This window comes from Asterias rubens, chromosome 7 (assembly GCF_902459465.1).
Source record: "Asterias rubens chromosome 7, eAstRub1.3, whole genome shotgun sequence".
In the NCBI taxonomy this organism is placed as follows: domain Eukaryota; kingdom Metazoa; phylum Echinodermata; class Asteroidea; order Forcipulatida; family Asteriidae; genus Asterias; species Asterias rubens.
In genome coordinates, this window is record NC_047068.1 from 21,788,914 (window position 1) to 21,808,468 (window position 19,555).

Consider the following 19,555-nt stretch of genomic DNA (forward strand, 5'->3'; position numbering starts at 1 on the left):
CGGATTTGGCCATTGTTTTTTCTCTAGTCTCAGTCCAGTGATCCATGGATGTGCTCTCCATCCACCCCCCCCCCCCCTTTTCAGTGCAATTAATTCCCAACTCCTCCCCTGGCCTTTTTGAGATCAAGATTTGTCCACAAAGTGCATACACATTAGATCCCCCTGATTGTGATTTAGCTAGTCTAGTCTGAAACATTACTCATCTAAAATACAATAATTGGCCCAGTAACTGTCTGTGTTGTGCAGTTCGAACTACCAAGGGGCAGCCACCCATTGCAAACAAATTAATAATTGGACTACAAATCATTTTAAGTAACTTTTCGTTTTGGGGTTTAACAAAGAACAATTAACTAGAGGGACATTTAAAGCTATCTAGCCATATGTGGGTGGTCTCCCAGTAATTTGTTTACATACACAAATGAAACTTTGGCAAAGTTTCTTCATTGGAGGTGACTTTTTTCTCTGCCATTATTTAAATAAGAATAGGATAGAGGTGGTGGGTCAAAATCTACGATATGACAATTATTTTGTTTCTTTACCATTGGGACTTGACTGCATGAAGCAAGTGAACCCTTGGGAAACAATAGCTTGTACCAGAAAAAAACTTAACACAGACTATGAAAGTGCACCCATTATGGATGCCACATCATGGACAACGTTAATTATTCTGAGAGGAGATAGATATGCGTGCGTGCGCCCGGCCGTGCCGAATTCGGACGCACCTCTTTATTGCTGAATAAACTTGTGGTTTTTGAGCTCCAGAGGGCGGCAGAGCGTGTAAATGTAAACTTTTGTTGACCCGACGATGTAATGATCTTGTGACTCGTCGTACAATCAGCTGTGTTTACGTAAAGTCAATACACTTTTAACGTTAAGTCAATACACTTTTGTTATAGTTTCCTTGTTGTGTATAACCCGGGCACACTCACGAGGTCTGGCACACTGCAAAGACCGGTTTTCCCCGAGCAATAAACTACCTCCATGAATAAACTGTGTACGTCGCAGTGATGTTCAACTTCAAGCAATGCAACTGCAATTTTATCCTTTGAATAATCCATCCTCCACAGAAATTGGTAAGATAACTAAGAATTACAAAGATTTTTACACTTTTTCAATTGGCAGGCTTTTCCAAATACAACTTGCGGATCTAGTTTTGCCACTTAACCAGGGCTAGCTAGACAGTCTTTAATTGCCATAAACATTATAGCAGTAGTAGAGTAGAGCAACTACCGCCATTTGAGTCATCAACAAAGCATTGTAATCATATAGTTTATGAATTCGAGTAGTGTAGTTTGAGTTTTTCTTTTACTTTGAATTGTGTTTAGAAATAATGAACACGCAGTATTTGGTGTAGTAAAATTAACATGGTATTGCATAGTATAGTGCACTGCTGAGTGCTGGTCTATTCCCTATTCCCAACCTCTGGTGGCTACATGTGATGTATACGTACCTCCAGCGTATAGCTTTTCGTGTGGCGCCTTCACTTTTTCACTCATTTTTACTAAAAGGGATATCTCATTGAGGTAAACTAGATCATAATCTATATTATTTCATATCGAATGAAAAAGTGGTGGCCGCCATACGGAAACTTCCCCCCTCCAGCTACCTCCGACCTCCAACTTTTACCAACTGCCCCAATGAGAATGAGAGTCATGTACAACTTCTAGGTCGTCATGTCCAAACTGTCATCATGCCTGTTGCAGACTCACAGCGGTAAAATATAGAAATAGTATGCAAATAAACTTGTTGCCGGTGCTGATATAAACACTTTCACTGTCTTATGCGCCATCTTGTTCACAGGCAGATTTGCCTGTTCGCGTTACGCGGACTAAATTTTCACGCATAAAGCAATGACGAACGTACTCACCAGCAAATTTTATCCACTGTTTGCTGAATTGATTATTATTAACATTATTGATTTCTACAAAATGTGCAGTCAGCAATTTTTATTAAAATTAGATTTCTGTATGTTTAGACTGGAAGACTACATACTAAAGTAGGGTAGACTTGAAAATAAATGTTATTTTGCCACAAATGTTAAATAACAATTTTCATTTAAGGTTTTTGCATGGCTAATCGGGTTACCAGAAACAAACAAACAAACAAACAAACAAAAAAACAAACAAACAAACAAACAATGATTTTTATTAGACCTAATTACACAAAACTAAATTGTATTGATTGTATCGTTATTCCCGTTGTCTGCCGTTATAAGGCTAATAATTATTGTCATTATTTCTTAAACCTAAAATTTGAGTTTCCCGTCTCCCTGTCTACTTTGTTCAACTTTTGTATTATTATTTATCGTAACAGCCTTTATTTTATTTCTTTGCTCTACAATTTAGCATGTTTAAGCCTAAGTGCTGTTCATCCTGTTTTTGTTCTTTTTGCTGTTTTTGTTTTCTTTGTGCTATTGTAATGGGCACTGTATCCATCCATGCCTCGACTTTTAGTTTCAGATGATGCCTCCATGTGCAAATGTAACATGGTAATAAATGTTCTATTAAATTGTCTTATACTATTAATCCTGTCTTTTATTTCAAAACACAACACCAGATCTAGATGCAATACTAACAGAGAGACCTTCGCATAAAGTGACATCATGAGTCAGAAACTCAACCAACTTCTCCTCTTGACGTGGAAGAACTACGTACTTCAGAAGAGGCACATTGTCCGCACTATATTCGAGATCGGCCTCCCGATCTTAATCTCCCTGCTGCTGATATGGGTCCGTACAAAGGTGGACTACGAAGACCACAAAAAACCCAAGTATTATGATGAGTTCTCAATCGACCGACTGCCGAATAACCTCACTCGTGACAAGTCACCGTTTGCTCCTCCTAAGTGTGTCTGGCGAATGGCGTACGCCCCCAACGGCAGCGCTGAGACCAGAGTCATGAGCTTCTTGGTGCATAACTTACATTCTGGTGATCACGTTACACTGGACACTGGTAAGCAAGCAAAGCATTGTGTTTAAAGGCACTGGACACTATTGATAATTACTCAAAATAATTGAAAGCATAAAAACTTACTATGGAGAGCTGTTGACAGTAAAACATTGTGAGAATTGGCTCCCTCTGAAGAATCGTTCTTTTCGAGAAAGTTTGTAATTTTCCACGAATTTGATTTTGAGACCTCATACAATTATGAGGTCTTCAAATCAAGCATCTGAAAACACACAAGTTCGTGTGACAAGGGTGTTTTTTCTTCAATTATTATTTCACAACTTCCAGTACAAATTAAGTTCAAATTTTGATAAGGTTCAATATTTTGTGCACATGCTGAGAAAGAAGAATAATTATTAACAGAGGTGTCCAGTGTCTTTAAGCCTAAGCCAAATCATACACCAGTGTAGGCATGCAGTTTCAGCCAATCTGTTGATTTTCTTTGATTTATTTTACATTCAGACATTGTAGTAGAAAACTGAATTAACACAGTTTTCACCATAAATTGTTGTGGGTTTGACCATTTCAGCTTTTTTATATTTATAGAAAAGAAAACGACACACGCATGCAGTTTCAGCTGATCTGTTGAGTTTTGTTTGTCTTTGACAACAATGATGCAATAACAAACTGAAGAACAGTGTTTACAATTGTTGTGGGCTTGACCATTAAACTTTCTGATTATACATGTTTATTGATCAGAGCTATTGATTAATAGTAATTTGCGTTAGGTATGCGGCGACAGGCTCTCGCATGCAATGTGCAAAACCTGCTTTATAATCAATATTATGCAGTGCGCAATCCAACGAATGTCAAGTGTTTACATCGCACACCATACCTTCCACGCTAGCGCCCTCTGTTTCCCTTTTACACTACACTGTATTTTGCAATAAGGGTCAACTAAACGAAACCTAATTGTTTGACTTATCACTCAAACTCCATCACCTCTTTACCAAACCATAGGATTAGGTTTCAAGACAGAGAGCGAGATGGTAGAGTTTCTCTCCAAAGACGACTCGTCTGGAAAGTCAGACTTCCTCGGCGGCGTCACGTTCCACAACCCCTTCCCATCCTCTGAGGATCTACCGACCAACATCACCTACAGTATCCGCCTGAAAGCCAGCCAGCGAAACTTCCCCAACAGTCAGTATTCAAACCTGACAGGACAGTCCAGTCGTTGGTACACAGACAAGCTGTTCCCGCTCGTAGCCCTGCCCGGACCACGAGAGAAGGGGAAGAATTGGGGAGGCGATCCTGGTAAGAATTCATTACTCTATTTTTTTTTAACCCGAGATCAAAGGTTCTTTTCAGAAGAGATTTATACATGGGTTCAACAAAAATCGTGTTAATCAGAATAAGGCTACCAGGCCAAATTACCATGTCAAATGTACAATTTGTGGAGGCAATTGCCTTCAATGACCCCTTGGTGCCCTTGAATCGTCCCATTGAAATTTGCAGTTTCCTCATAGGGTGTCCTTTACCAAGGAGAAAATGCCTTGGTGCCCATACCCTTTCAAAAACGAAAGATACAGCCCTGGTATCCAGCTCATTTCTGTTTATCAGAATGTGTCAAGCAATATTTTTTTCTTTGAAAAGCAGTGAAATCGGGCGCTTGTTGTTCCCACTTTACAAGTAATAAGTACTTCTTATTGTCCATGTCATGCTGAGCTTCAAACTTCATTAAACTAGACTCTTCCTCCAAATTTATTTAACCCCTTTGTTTCTGCTCAAATAACTGTATTTTTCCTAAGTTACAAAATCTTTATGTCAGCAGTGCATTTAAGCATTGTATCTCACACCATTTGTACCTCCATGCTCGCACACTAATACTCTTGTTGCATACTTGTTTTGTGCATGGAGGTCATTCAGTATATAAAGAGCCAATTTCAAAATGTTGTGTGCTGTGCAATTTGTAGGTGATAAAAAACCAAGTAAACACATTGAGTAATCGGTGTTTCATTTTGTCTGGCTTTCTCCATGTGCCTGTTTTCCTTTGTTACATGGTTGATAATGGACTTAGCAAACAACTTGATAATCCTACAATGTATCCACATGTATTGAGCTGAATGGTTGTTTATTGACTTTGAATTTGGCTGAGCTGTTAGATAAACGACCCTGGAGTTGTTGTAACAATCAAAATGGCTTTATATTCAGCACTTCTGTTTGTTTGTTTATTGACTTTGAGTTTGGCTGAGCTTTTAGATTTAAGACCCTGGAGTTCTTTATACAATCTAAATGGGTTTGAATTCTGCACTTACCCATTGTGCGGGTCTTTAGCAAAGGTGGTCTTGTTACAAGTGTTTGTTAGTTCAAACATGGTATAAATCAGAATGTTTGCAAAACAATTATACTGAACTTTAACAAGTCCACAGCAATAGATAAAAGCTATAAATTTTCACTGTAATTAACACAAGTTCATACTTTGTTATGTTTTAATTAGCTTTATGGAAAAGTTTGCGGTACTGCCAATTAATGATTGTCTCTCAATGAGTTGGGGTGGTTCTGAAAAGAACTGTTGGTGTCAACTTCAAAATGGCTGTTGCAATATGTATTTCTCTTGTTTAATGGTAAAATAGATTATAATAAGTGTACTTAAAATCAAACTCAACGTAAAAGCATTTTGTACTGATATTTGAAGATGTTGATTATTGCTAAGTCCTTCATTTTTAGTAAAAAACACAATTTTTTTAAGGTTTCTGATTTGGAGTTTTAGGTGTTTGTATGTGATAAGCGAGAGTAAGTCGGGAAGTTTGACGTGAGAATATTTAATAAAAAAGTGATTATGCTTGCATTTGTTATTTGTGATTCTCTTAACATCTCTCTGTTACGCAATGTCTTCAAGAACTTATTATTCACTGCAAGTTTATGACAAATTGACAGACTGTTTGCTTATTGTTTAACATTTTACTTGGTAAGTAAGTAGACAGAGGATTATACTGACACCCAATGTCTGGTAACAATAACTAGCAAAGGATACATTATTACAATTATTGTTATTTTAAATGGTTTGTTAGAACATTGCAATACAGCAGCCAAAAGCCCAAGTGTACAGTGTACAAAAACAGTCATTAAATTTGTTTATAAACATTAGCAGTTCTTTTGATGACTTGTCTTGCTACCGTGGAGTGTTTTTTTCCTGGTACAAAAAGCCAAATTGTTTGGTCTTTAGCTCTTTTGTGCCATATAAAATTTGCCATATTGGGTAATACCAGGCTGTAAGGGTTCTTCTCTAAGGTTACTGAGGCTTTTCCAGGCAACTAAAGATAGATTCATTAGGAGTTCTCTACTTTTGCCCTCTATCTCTTTCAGGATACATGAGGGAGGGATTCCTACCTCTTCAGTATGCCCTCGACCGAGCCCTACTCCAGTTCCGCAATGTCAGCACCGACGGCTTCACGGTTGATATGCGTCGATACCCGTACCCGCCGTACATCAATGATTTCTTCATCCTAGTGATCCAGATGCAGCTGCCGTTCCTTATCCTGATCAGTTTTGTCATTACGGCCATCAGCATCACTAAGAATGTAGTACTAGAGAAGGAAAGAAAACTCAAGGTCAGTGACTGTTAAAAGACTTTGTATTAACCCATTTATGTGCAGTAAACAGGGATCAGACATTTCTAACTGTTATCTGAATTCAGACTTTTTAAATCAGCCTGGTGAAGAAAATCAGCCGTTATTTTGTTCACATCTAAAGAAATCTAGCTCATTGATCTATTTCTCTTGTGCTGTGAAATCTAAACCCCAGGGGTTACCAAAAGGTGGGAATGCCAACATTTCAACAATCCTCCTAAATTTTGATTCTGTAGTTTCTGACATTTTGTCAGCAAAGACTCCCCCCCTGAGTGAAGCAACAGGGGCCTGATCATTTTGACTCCCAGCCTCACTTTGGTTGCATGTATTGATATGGTACATTAATTAAGATGGCTCTCCAGTGATACGTGGAGTTTCATTTCTGAGCGGTCAAGCGCACTGGACCTAAGCTTGGGTATTTCTGATAAGCGGGGTGTGAGTTTGAGTCCCGAACTTAAACCAAGCATAAGAAGTCTATTACAGATTCTCAGTGAATGCAAGGCATCTATGTTTGTTACATCTTTTGGAATTATTACATTAAGGAGTACCTTACTTACCTTGTACCTTAATTACTAAGGAGTACATGTAGGTACTTAGCAGTAGGTACTAAAGTAGGCAATATAGTACCTAATAAGAAGTGTGAGTACCTAACGTATGCATAAACACAAAGATTGTAAAAAAAACATTCCCATAGATAAAGATGAAGAGCCTGTGGGTATTTTGCACCTTCAGTCCTAAAACAGCCCCCCCCCCCAAAGGGAGAAAAGGACAAACATCATTTGGACCAGAAATACCCAGATTCTTTGTCCTAAAATGTTCTCCATTCATTCATTCACCAGGAATCTATGAAGATCATGGGCCTGAGCAATTGGCTCCACTGGACAGCGTGGTATCTGGAATATGCAGTGTTTCTTCTCATCTCGGTTGCCTTCATGACGTTCATCTACAAGATCCCAGTGGGTGATCACGGAGCTGTCATCAACAACATGTCTGCCTCTGTGCTCTTTGTCTTCTTGTTGGTCTACTCACTGGCCTTCATCGCTCAATGTTTTGCCGTCAGTGTGCTTTTCTCAACAGGTATGTGTTAATAATATTAATTTTGGTTTCACCAATATACACCAATGAATGTAAGCGCTGTATACTCGGTACTTTCCCAAGCTCTGTGAACAAAATCCACAGGCATATAACTTGGGTGGGATTCGAACTCAAGACCTTTGCAATTCTAGAGCAGTGTCTTGCCAACTAGACCACCGGGAATGCCTGGTAGCTAGAGGCAGTTTGAATCCTATATTCATAAATACCTCAAGACAGTTTCGGTATTCCTATGGTAGAGAGCGCGTCACGTGGGAGTGTTTAAACGGTTGATAATGACCAGCTGGAGCTCTGTTTATCACTGGGATTTTTTTTGGATACTACGAGCGAGTCTTGGTGCAAGACGCTTCTCGTTACGGGCGATGCGGGCGCTGTTGGTGAGTTGGCCAGGTTTTACCCATATACACTGATGTGTTAGCACTGTATACTCCTAATAGGCATTTGTTTCTTTAATTTGATTTATTTTATGAAATATTGCCTAATACATGTAGGCCTACGCCTAACATCACAAGGCCATGGTCGGCCACTTCAAGTTGAGGGCTGCCACCTACTCTTTGGGCTGAAACACGGTTACTCCCTTCACAGTCCGTAAAGATGAAGGCATGGGTATCATCCACTGTAGGAGTCTGGTTGGTGGAGCAGAATGCATTGTCTTTCCAACTATTGCTTTACTTTAAAGCAAAGTACACCTTTGGTTTTTAGAATGGTTTGATTGTTTTAATCCTGAAACACTTGTTTAAGGACACTGAACACCTTTGGTAATTGTCAAAGACCAGTCTTCTCACTTGGTGTATCTCAACATATGCACAAAATAACAAACCTATGAAAATTTGAACTCAATTGGTCGTTGAAGTTGCGAGATTATAATGGAAGAAAAACACCCTTGTCACGAAGTTGTGTGCTTTCAGATGCGTGATTTTGGGACCTCAAAATCTAATTCTGAGGTCTCAAAATCAAATTCAAATATTTTAGTGGACAAATATTTTAGTGGACAATAACTTCTCTCTCAAAAACTCTGTTTCTTCAGAGGAAACCATCTCTCACAATGTTTTACACTATCAACAGCTCCCCATTGCTCGTTACCAGGAAAGTTCTTGTGCTAGTAATTATTTTGAGTAATTACCAGTAGTGTCCATGCCTTTAAAGTCATGGTGTTAAATAAGGAAACATGATTTTAAAATGAGTATTGTTTTTTTTTTTTTTTTTCTGTCAGCAAACACCGGAGCCGTTTTCATGGGACTGATTTGGTTCTTCTCTTACGTTCCATACTTCTTCATCAATCCACGATACGACGAGCTGTCTCGAGGACTCAAAATGGCATCCTGTCTGCTGACCAATACAGGGATGTCCATGGGGGCTTATCTCATTGGCTTATTTGAAGGAACAGGTAGGATATGTTTATGCCGTCTTTCTCTAAAGCCCTTTTCACACTTTATCTCTTGTTCCCAGTGAGTTCGGCACATGGGAGGCCCCTTTGACTTTTTGAACCCCACAGGGACACCAGTGTCTTTCACACTGTGTCTCTTTTTGATAGGATTTAGGTTGCATGCTTCAAAAATACCCCAGGGTTTTTCTACTTACCCTTACTCTTACGAAAGGGTGGCTATTCCAAGGGGTGTGCTCATTTGTTGTGGCAAAGTGATCATAGAAAAAAAGGTCCGACATTATTCACCGGTAAAAGTGCTAAAGCAGGACAATCCATTAAAGACATTGGACACTATTAGTAATTGTCAAAGACCAGTCTTCTCACTTGGTGTATCTCAACAAATGCATAAAATAACAAACCTGTGAAAATTTGAGCTCAATTGGTCATCGAAGTTGCGAGATAATAATGAAAGAAAAAACACCCTGGTCACACAAAGTTGTGTGCTTTCAGATGCTTGATTTTGAGATCTCAAATTCTAAACTTAAGGTCTCGAAATCAAATTCGTGGAAAATTACTTCTTTCTCGAAAACTACTTGACTTCAGAGGGAGCTGTTTCTCACAATGTTTTATACTATCAACCTCTCCCCATTACTTGTTACCAAGTAAGGTGTTAAATAATTATTCTGAGCAATTACCAATAGTGTCCACTGCCTTTAAGCCTTCCAACATATCAAGTACATGTACCTACATGTAGCAATGGCGTTCATGCATCAAACAGGGATGAGATTGTTCAGACTTTTGGCTGAATTCAGACTTTTTATGTCAGCCTGGTGAAGAAAATCAGACAATATATTTTTCCCACAAATAAAGAAATCCTGCTCATTTGTCTACTTCTCTAGTGCTTTGGATACTGTTTCCAAAAGCTCCTTGGAATCTATAACCCCAGGGGTTACCAAACAAGTAGAAGCGGCATCATTTCAACATTCCTTTGAATTTGTATCCAAGTTTCAGACTTTTTCGTTTGTAATGACTTTCACCCCTGATATTCAAACAACTTGCATCTCTGCCCTTAAATCTGGAAGTCTTTCTAAAGCCCTTTTCACATTGTATGTCTTATCCCTGTTCACTACAGCCCTGGGAGGCCCCTGGGAGGCCCAATATTAACCTAGGACACTTTCAAACTGTGTCCCTATTCCACAGGGTTCCGGTTGAAACTTTAAAGAATACCCCTGGATTTTACCACTTTACTATTTTTGTTTTATTGGGTGTTTACTATGTTATTGTTTTGAATCATCGTATCATTTTTATTGTAAGGCACTTTTGATCATATGTGTATGGAAAATCCGCGGTACGAATGTAATTATTATTATTTTTACCCCTACTCCAGAGAAGGGACGGGTATTCCCGGGATATGCTAATTTGCCGGTTGTCCATATCTACCAGCTTGATTCACCTTTTTGAATTCAAATCTCTCTCTTTAATGTTTGTTCTCGGCCCAACATTTTTGTTTAAGGTGAGGGAGTCCAGTGGTCCAATCTGAACCGTCCAGTATCCATCGATGACAATTTTACCTTCCTTGACATCCTGCTGATGTTCCTGGTGGACATTGTCTTGTACCTTGTCTTCATGTGGTATGTGGAAGCAGTGTTTCCAGGCAGCTATGGGGTACCAAGACGATGGTACTTTCCATTCCAGGTAAAGTATAACAACAATAAAAAAGAAATTTAAATTCATATTTTGCCCCTTACATACAAATTATCAAAAGCGCAAAACACATGTTAAAGGCACTGGACACTATTGGGAATTACATGTACTTCAAATAATTGTTGGCGTAAAAACTTTATTCTTGGCAACAAGCAATGGAGGAGCTGTTCATAGCTTAAAACAATGTGAGAAATGGCTTCCTCTGAAGTAACATAGTTTTTGAGAATGAGGTAATTTCTCCCTCAGTTATTAAAAGACTTCAGCCTTTAATGAGGCATGTGAAAGCACACAAACTAGTGCAACAAGGGTGTTTTTCTTTCTCATGTACATGAGTAGGTTTTGAGTCTTTGCATGGTGGGTCCGATCAAGTGAGGTTTGCAGTAGCACCCTGCACGCCATGTAATGTATTTTCATTGCTTAATGAAAATAAATGAATTCTTTGTAGAGTGTCATGGCGAGTGGATAAGAGCATCAAAGTCAAGTTATGGTGCTAAGTCACCAGAGTGTGGGTTCGAATCCCGGTCATGACACTTGTGTCCTTGAGCAAGATACTTTACTATAATTGCTTCTCTTCACCCAGGGGAATAAATGGGTACCTGCGAGGGTAGAGGTTGATATTGTGAATGAAAAAGTCTTTGAAGTGATCTAAACGGGTGCCTGAATTGTATACTCCCAAGGGAGCTAAGCTACATTAAAAAGGGATGTTATTGGCCCTTTGACCAGGGCACTAAAATGTAAAGTGCATTGATACAGTTATTGCGAAATGCGCCTTATAAGAATTTGTTATTATTATTTATTATTTCTTCTTTCATGAAGGTTTCCTACTGGTGTGGTCCCAGGGTAAGAGCAGATACAATGGAACCCAACCCTCCTTTACCAGCTATTAGAAGGAAGCAATCTCTCTCCTTCTTTGAAGCCGAGCCTCAAGGCCTACACGCTGGCATCAAGATACAAGGACTAACAAAGGTAGGGGTTTCTCATTTTCTTACGCTGCTCCATTTCTTAGGAATAGTCTTCCTTTGTCTATTCACCAGGCTAGTTTCTTGACAATAATTTTTTTTTTAAGTGTCCGTAAAAACTCATTTGTTTAAGGCTGCTTATTTATAGTCTGCTTTCTTGTATTTTGCTTTCTTGTATTTGTACATTTTATTGTTCGCCTTATGCCCTTAGAGGTTTTTAACAAAGTGGGCACTTTACAAGTGTCTTTATTATTTATTAACTTTTATTATTATTATTTTTATTGTTATTACAGGTTTATGGCAAGGATAAAGTTGCCGTCAACGGCCTGACCCTCAACATGTACGAGGGTCAGATTACAGCTCTCCTCGGTCACAACGGGGCCGGTAAGACATCTACACTCTCCATGCTGACCGGAATGTTTCCGCCGACTTCGGGGAAGGCGTTGGTCAATAACTTTGACATCCAGTCGGAGATCGACGGAGTGAGGTTGAGCCTTGGCCTTTGCCCACAGCACGATGTTCTGTTCGATAGAATGACGGTTGCGGAGCATCTTTATTTCTTTGCAAAGGTAAAAGCGTAATGTTGTTTTGATGTATTTAATTAATCGGCTCCTGAAAGGCGCTGGACACGTTTGGTTATTGCCAAAGACCAGCATTCTCACTTGGTGTATCCCATTAATGTATTAAACAACGAATCTGTGAGACTTTTGACTCAATTGGTCATCCAAGTTCTAAGAGAATAAATAAAGAAAAAAAAGCACAAATATGTGTGCCTTAAGATGCCTGAGAAAGGCTTCAGGCCTGAAGTCTCTCTCAGATTCAAATATCTCTTTCTCTAAAACTACGCTACTACAGGAGGGAGTTGTTTCTCACAATGTTTTATACTATAACACCCCTTACAAACATTCTGCCTTTTCATTGGTTTAGAGCGTGTCACATGATATGTCTTAGTTTTACTAGAAACGGCGGCCGTGTGATAGTGCATCGTTTGCTGTGTGATAGTCTGACGACTATCTTACGGCGTGCAGTACCTGGATGTCTTTTTTAACCACCTCGAACCCAGTCAGTTGTGCATCTGTGTATCTGAAATGCGTGTACGAACGTTACGTGTACGAGGATGATGAATTGTCTGTTGGGGTGTTATAAAACAAATATTGACTGCTTTTACTGCGGCTTTGGTAAAAACTCTGACTCCCTCGGTAATCTCCGGACCGTTCCAATTTCCCTCGAATGGGCCTCGGGAAAATAGGAAACTCAGGGGATCACCTCGGGAGTTGTAGTTTTAACCATAGCACTCGAAGCAGTCAATATTTGTGGAGACCACCATCCTCACAACAAATCCTAATTTACTTATGTTTTCCTTAATTATTATAATATAATGTAAACTATGTATCACTATTCTTTGTGTGAGCAAAAAATAAAAGAAATGAATGAATGATTGAACCCCTGGACTTGTGACTGAAATATCTAAATAATTTGGATATTCTAATCAGTCATGTTGCTAAAGAGGCATGAGTTCAAAGATATCTAACTCTATCAAACTCTATTGAAACGTACAAAGAGTTCCAAAAACCAAACGTATAAATGTACAGACCCTTTAAATGAATGGCCGCTTTTCATTTGTACTTGTAACTCTTGATTGTTTCAGCTGAAAGGATGTCCATCATCTGCAGTGAAGGATGAGGTCAATCATTACATTCAGGCCCTGGCCTTAGAAGACAAACGACACGTCCAAACGAGATCACTCTCTGGGGGTATGAAGCGCAAACTCTGTGTTGGCATCGCTCTTATCTACAACTCTAAGGTAAGCAGCTTTAAAAAGAAAATGTTACTGGTTTATTCATTTTGGTTTTTACCAACATACACCAATGTGTGTTAGTACTGTATACTTCAGTACTTACCCGAGTTCTGTGAAAAAAATCACAGGCATGTTACTTGGGTGGGACTCGAACCCATGACCTTTGCAATTCTAGAGCAGTGTCATATCAATTAGACCACCGAGATTGCCTGGTGGCTAGAGGCAATCCGAATCTTTTGTCGGTGTTGGCGTTGCCCTTATCTACAACTCTAAGGTACATGTAAGCAGCTTTAAATAGAAATTATGACTTGTCACGTGTCCTAACCATCCTGTCTGTTACCAGTCTCTGAATTTCTTTGATTGGAGTGGAGTACATGTATGTTTTTGCTGTTGGGCCCAAAACCCTTTTTGTATTTTAAGTCAAATCTGTGTTTGCCATTGCTCTTGTCTACAACTCTAAGGTAAGCAGCTTAAAAAGAAAATGTGACCAGTCACTTGTCTTTATCCTGTCTGTTACTAGTCCAAGATTTGTTTGTTTCCGAGTAGAGTATACTTTTGCTGTTAAGCCCAAACCCCTTTTCTGTTAGTTAGTCAAACTCTGTGTCTACAGCTCGAAATTAAGGAGCTTTAAAAAGAAAATGTGAATTGTCACTTGTCTTTGAAATTATTATTATTGGTTTATTAAAATCTGCTAGTAGCAGCCTAACAGACTGAATTACAACAGTAATAATCATAATGATACATGTAGGTTCTTATTAAGACCAATTTGACAAAACCAAAATTGGTAGCGCCCTCTTTTAAAAAAATTAACAACTGTAGCGTCTTTATGTGCATAGTCAAATGGCGCGCAGTGCTCAACACGCGCAGTGCTCAACACGCGCAGTGCTCAACACTTGCGCGCCTGGTGCGCTCGAGTTGGTGTATAGGTGCTCAGCTCTAATACTTCACGATGTCAATGACCGTCGTTCCCCTACCAATTGCTGCTATGCCCTTCAAAAAAACAATTTTCACTGCAATTCTTGCCGTGCTCTTTTCTCATCATTGCCGCAGTGCCCTTCCTCCTGAAAAAAAATTATATTCAAGTTCGGCGTTTTTAAAAATGACTCAAAAAGTAAGCACAAAAAAACCTCAAACATCCCGATTTCTTTATAAATTTCACGCAAGAAATAGAACCCAATTTCACACACGTATTGCAAAGAAGCAGATTTCAGGCCTGCTAGTCTTTGTTATTTTGTGTGCGACAAAAAATACAAGCAACATTGACCGCTAGAGAGCGTTTTCGAACAATGCAATAGCGTGAGATTAAACGCCCTCTATTGGTAAAATTACGCGAACCAGCAACAAACGTCGGGAGAAAAAGACTCAACATGTCTGTGCATGCTTGAGAAAGTGGTTTTTCCCCCAAAGATTGCATGCTTAGTATATGTAATGTACATCATGTACAGCATAGTCGTCGCGCACCACATGTATTCATTCTGTCAACATCGTGCCTTGCCCCTTCTTCAAAGCCCAAGTATCTGGGCTGGGTGCTAGATTGAGGCGCTTGGGAGATTAGAGTTAGAATTGATTCAATTCAGTTTTTAGCAATTTCCTGAATGTAGTAGCCGAGGTACAATGTAGATGCCCAGATGTTGTAGATGCCCAGATGTTGTTCTCATGCAACTTTGATGACCGATTGAGCCCAAATTTCCACAGGTTTGTGATTTGATATGTCAAAGAATGATGCAGATTTATTCTTTAAGGAATACAATTATGAAACTGCATTTAATATATGTGATGTGATAAAGCAAACTCGAATCTGCTCTAAATTAGTCCTTTAAAACTTTGTAAACAAGATACCATAGTAGGTGCATGTTTGAGTATTAGTTCTATATGTAGTGTGTACAAAATTATTTTTTGAACTATGTTGTGGCCCAATTGTAGAATCGGCCTAATTATAGTTTTGCATTGGGCAAATGGGCCAGACCAACTACAAATGGATCACCCAACTGTGAATGGGCCGCCCAACTGCGAATGGACCGCCCATTTGCAAATGGGCCGCCCAACTTCAAATGGGCCGCCCAACTTCAAATGGGTTGCCCAACTTCAAATGGGTCGCCCAACTGTAGCTGGACATACCGAACTGCAAATGGGCCTGCCCAAGTGCACATGGTCCTGCCCAACTGCGGCACAGTTGTTGTTTGTGTTAAATGGGCCTGCCCAACTGCGAATAGTTCTGCCCAACTGCCACACAGTTATTGTTGATAACGAGGCATTGAAAAGGACTTGCCATATTAACTCCAAACTTGGTTTGTGGGTTGGTCTAGGGCTCCCCCAGAAGCCCATCTTTGGACCCCTCAGTTAAATATTAAGGTCATTATTGCTAAAACAAAAGAAATGTTGTCCGGCATCAACTCGAAATTGACTTGGCCTATCAGTTTCAAACGTTTTTGTGGATTGGTCATTTGTTCCCCCAGAAGTCTTTTGTTTTTGGACCTCCTCAGTGAAATATTAAGGTCATTATGGATAAAACTAAAGAAATGTTGTCCAAAGAAAATTTGACAAGGACTTGGCGTATCAACTTCAAACTTGGTTTATGGTCTAGGGATTCCACAGACGCATATCATTTTGGACACCCTCAGTTAATTGTAAGGGTCATTATGGCTAAAACAATAACTTGAAAAGGACTTGGTGCAGCAACCCAAATCTCAGCAGGGCATTTGTGTTGTCAACACACCATTCTTGTTAGTGTATATTTGGTTTACGGTAACACCATGTGTGTATCCTACTTGTCAGGTAGAGTTTGTTCTTAGAGAACTGTCTTGCTTTATTCTACTGCCGCGGAGTAGATAATCGGAGGTTCGGGAGACATCTCAGTTCTGAAAAGAACTGTCCTGCTCTTTTTTAACTATAACCAGGGCGGATGGTATGGAAAATAGACTGGACTACTACTTTAGCTTATATGTAGGATCGTAATTAACTGTTCTGCCGTGGAGTCAATTCTGAGTTGGTCTCCAATTATGTAATTGGCCCAACATCGGCACGATTTGTATCTTACTTGGCATAATAATAAAAGTTGGTTAAATGTTGGCCCATACCTGGCCCAAATTGGCATGTGATCAGAGAAGTCACGTTTTGTATCTTCCTTCATTAACAATAAAAACACGTGCATTGGATCAACTTTGGCCAAACACCATTGGCTCTAGGTTGGCATATTATAATATAGGAAAGTTGGTTGAATGTTGGCCCAATTGGCCTGTGATCAGAGAAGTCGACGTGGGCCCTCTGTTGGCACGTTGTTTTGTAATGATGATCTTAATCATCTACGTTGACTCTATTGCTAAAGTTATGCAATTGGTCCAACATCGACACGATTTGTACTTTCCGAACTGTCTGTGAATGGGAGGAACGCGCTATGAATGTCCACTCCCTGCCCACAGTTAAAGCCAGTTTGGCTACACTTTATCAGAACGAGAACCGGTTCAATGTGATGTAAAGAGCACAGATGGTGCTACCGGGTACCAGACCCAAACTCTGACAACACTAAAGCATACACTGTAGGTCACGTGCACCAGACTGCTGGACCATGACACTCCATACATCAAATGGGTTGATAGCTGAATGGACAGTAGTGTTTAATCAGTCGCAGTGGACCACAACTTTGTTGGGCTGTCTTTGTTGGTTACTGATCCAAGTTCGCTCAAGGGAGGCACAAAATCAACAGCTAAAATAACTAATAATCTTAATAATACAACACATTTATAACGCGACAAAGCCATTTTAAAACTGTTCCCAGGCGCTTTTTAATGAGAAAAACTAAAACATTAAAGGCAGTGGACACTATTGATAATTACTCAAAATAATTATTTTAAGCATGTAAACTTAATACTTGGTGACTAGTAATGAGGAGAGGTTGATAGTACAAAACATTGTGGGAAACGGCTCCCTCTGAAGTAGTGTAGTTTTCGAGAAAGAAGTAATTTTCCACGAATTTGATTTCGAGACCTCAGATTTAGAATTTGAGGTCTCGAAATCAACCATCTAAACGCACACAACTTTGTGTGACAATAAGGGTGTTGTTTTTGTTCATTATTATCTCGCAACTTCGACAACCAATTGAGCTCAAATTTTCACAGCTTCGTTTGCATACGTTCAGATACACCAAGTGAGAGGACTGGTCTTTGGCAATTACCAATAGTGTTCAGTGTCTTTGAACCACGAAAAAGTGAAATCATGAAAAGGTCACAAATATTTGTGTTCATTGATGGTAAATGAAAAATATCAGATGCAGGTTCCTAAATAATGCTACACTTCAATAACTTGTTTATCTAAATGTTTAATGATTTCTGTCTAAGTAATGAGGTAACTTGGCTATTACTCTACACATAATATTGCACAATTGAGTATTGTTTAAAGCTTCATAATGGACCAATTTGGTTTGTCTGTCTCTGTTGGTTACATCTACACACCATGGATATGAATGCTTTTCTCAGCTGTTTATACTTGAATCCATATAAGACTGGATTGATGGCAGAATTCATTACTGTCAAGAGATTGACCACATTCCACCTCCATTCTCTATCTAGATGAACGAACAAATTGCCAAATGGAGAAAATGCCAAATAGATAACAAACAAAATGGCTCCAGGCAAAACAAGAATGAAGAAAGCTGTAGTGATGATAGCAAGAGTGCTGGTGACTTTCTTGTGAGCTTGGTGCAGTTCTTGAGCTGGGCCCTGGATTCCTTGCTGTTCTAGGTTTCTGGCTCCTTGTTTCAGGTTGATGAGGATTCTGATGTACATCCAAATTGTAGCTGCAATGGGTAGAATGAGCAACAGCATTGCTGCAATGCCAATCACTAAAGGTTCTTGTAGTTCTACAATTGTGCAATTGTCTCTTCTATACTGGACGACAGTGATGAGCAATTGAGGCAAATGCACTAATACTGGAATTATCCAAACAGCAAGTAACAACAGCGTGATCTTTCTTCTAGTGAAGTAGCTTGTGTACTGCAAAGGTCGACTGATTCCAATAAATTGTTCATAATTGGCCAATGTGAGACTGAGAACAGAGTGGGCGCCAAAACTGTTGATAACAAAATAACAAATCCAACTGCTGTTGAATTGGAAAAGTATGGTTGCTGTACATTGGGTGCTGTTATTTGATGGGTACAACATTGATGGGTACAACACATGTTGTATGTAATACAAAGAAGCGAATGGTCCTAATGGAATACATAGAGAGACCAAAGCATCTGCAACAGCGAGGTTGAGTATCATCAAATTGGTCACATTATGCAGTTTCTTGGTGTAGATTATAGTCACACATACAAGAACATTTCCAACAAATCCAATACTCCCAACAAGTGGCATCAGGATCTTTAAAATAGTGAGTATTTGAGGAGTTTCAGCCATCTCTGTTGTCCTACAGCTTGATATATAAGTTGTCTGGGTGGATACTGTACTGTACTCTAGCTGTTCACTTGATGAAGGCAGGCTCATGTGTGGTAGATACAGTTAATTTTGTGTGGCAATATACTGTAACACAAATCGTTGTTTGGTTAGAAGTATCAACTCTTCTTACTAATGGAAAGTTAATCACTGTTTTTGTTGTACACCAGATGACAGCTTATTAATTCCACGCCTCTGTCTTGTGTTCTCTGTCTCCCTGTTGTCCTACAGCTTGATATATAAGTTGTCTGGGTGGATACTGTACTGTACTCTAGCTGTTCACTTGATGAAGGCAGGGCTCGTGTGTGGTAGATACAGTTAATTTTTGTGCTGTAATAAGGCACATTTGTGTGGCAATATAATACAAATCGTTGTTTGGTAAGTAGTGTCAACTCTTCATACAAAGTTAATTACTGTTTGTTGTACACCAGATGACAGCTCATTAAGTCTACGTCTCTGTCTTGTTTTCTCTGTCAATCTGCATTATTTTCATATAAGTCATGATGTTGACCAGCATCAGATTATAATTAGCCAAACTTCATAAGTAATAATAATAACCATATTGATAATGCGCCTTTCTCCAAATGATACAAAGCGCCAAGTATTTACTGCAAGGTGAGTTGGATGAAGTTTTAATTATGAGACCTAATCCTTGGCACAATGAATGTAATGGTTTACAAGGTGCTGTGGCGC

At 39.3% G+C, this 19,555-nt stretch overlaps 1 protein-coding gene across 1 annotated transcript in view; it reads left to right on the top strand.

Moving 5' to 3' along the window:
• The first annotated feature begins 833 nt into the window (after positions 1–833).
• The window catches only part of LOC117292566 (ATP-binding cassette sub-family A member 3-like), a 33,426-nt gene continuing 14,704 nt past the window's right edge, over positions 834–19,555 (top strand). Inside the window, exons 1-10 of the mRNA XM_033774669.1 lie at positions 834–1,073; positions 2,557–2,951; positions 3,906–4,199; positions 6,252–6,496; positions 7,354–7,591; positions 8,820–8,993; positions 10,486–10,667; positions 11,493–11,642; positions 11,929–12,204; positions 13,284–13,439. Coding sequence (XP_033630560.1) covers positions 2,603–2,951; positions 3,906–4,199; positions 6,252–6,496; positions 7,354–7,591; positions 8,820–8,993; positions 10,486–10,667; positions 11,493–11,642; positions 11,929–12,204; positions 13,284–13,439 — 2,064 coding nt within the window. The 5' untranslated portion in view covers positions 834–1,073; positions 2,557–2,602. The remainder of the gene's footprint in view (positions 1,074–2,556; positions 2,952–3,905; positions 4,200–6,251; positions 6,497–7,353; positions 7,592–8,819; positions 8,994–10,485; positions 10,668–11,492; positions 11,643–11,928; positions 12,205–13,283; positions 13,440–19,555) is intronic.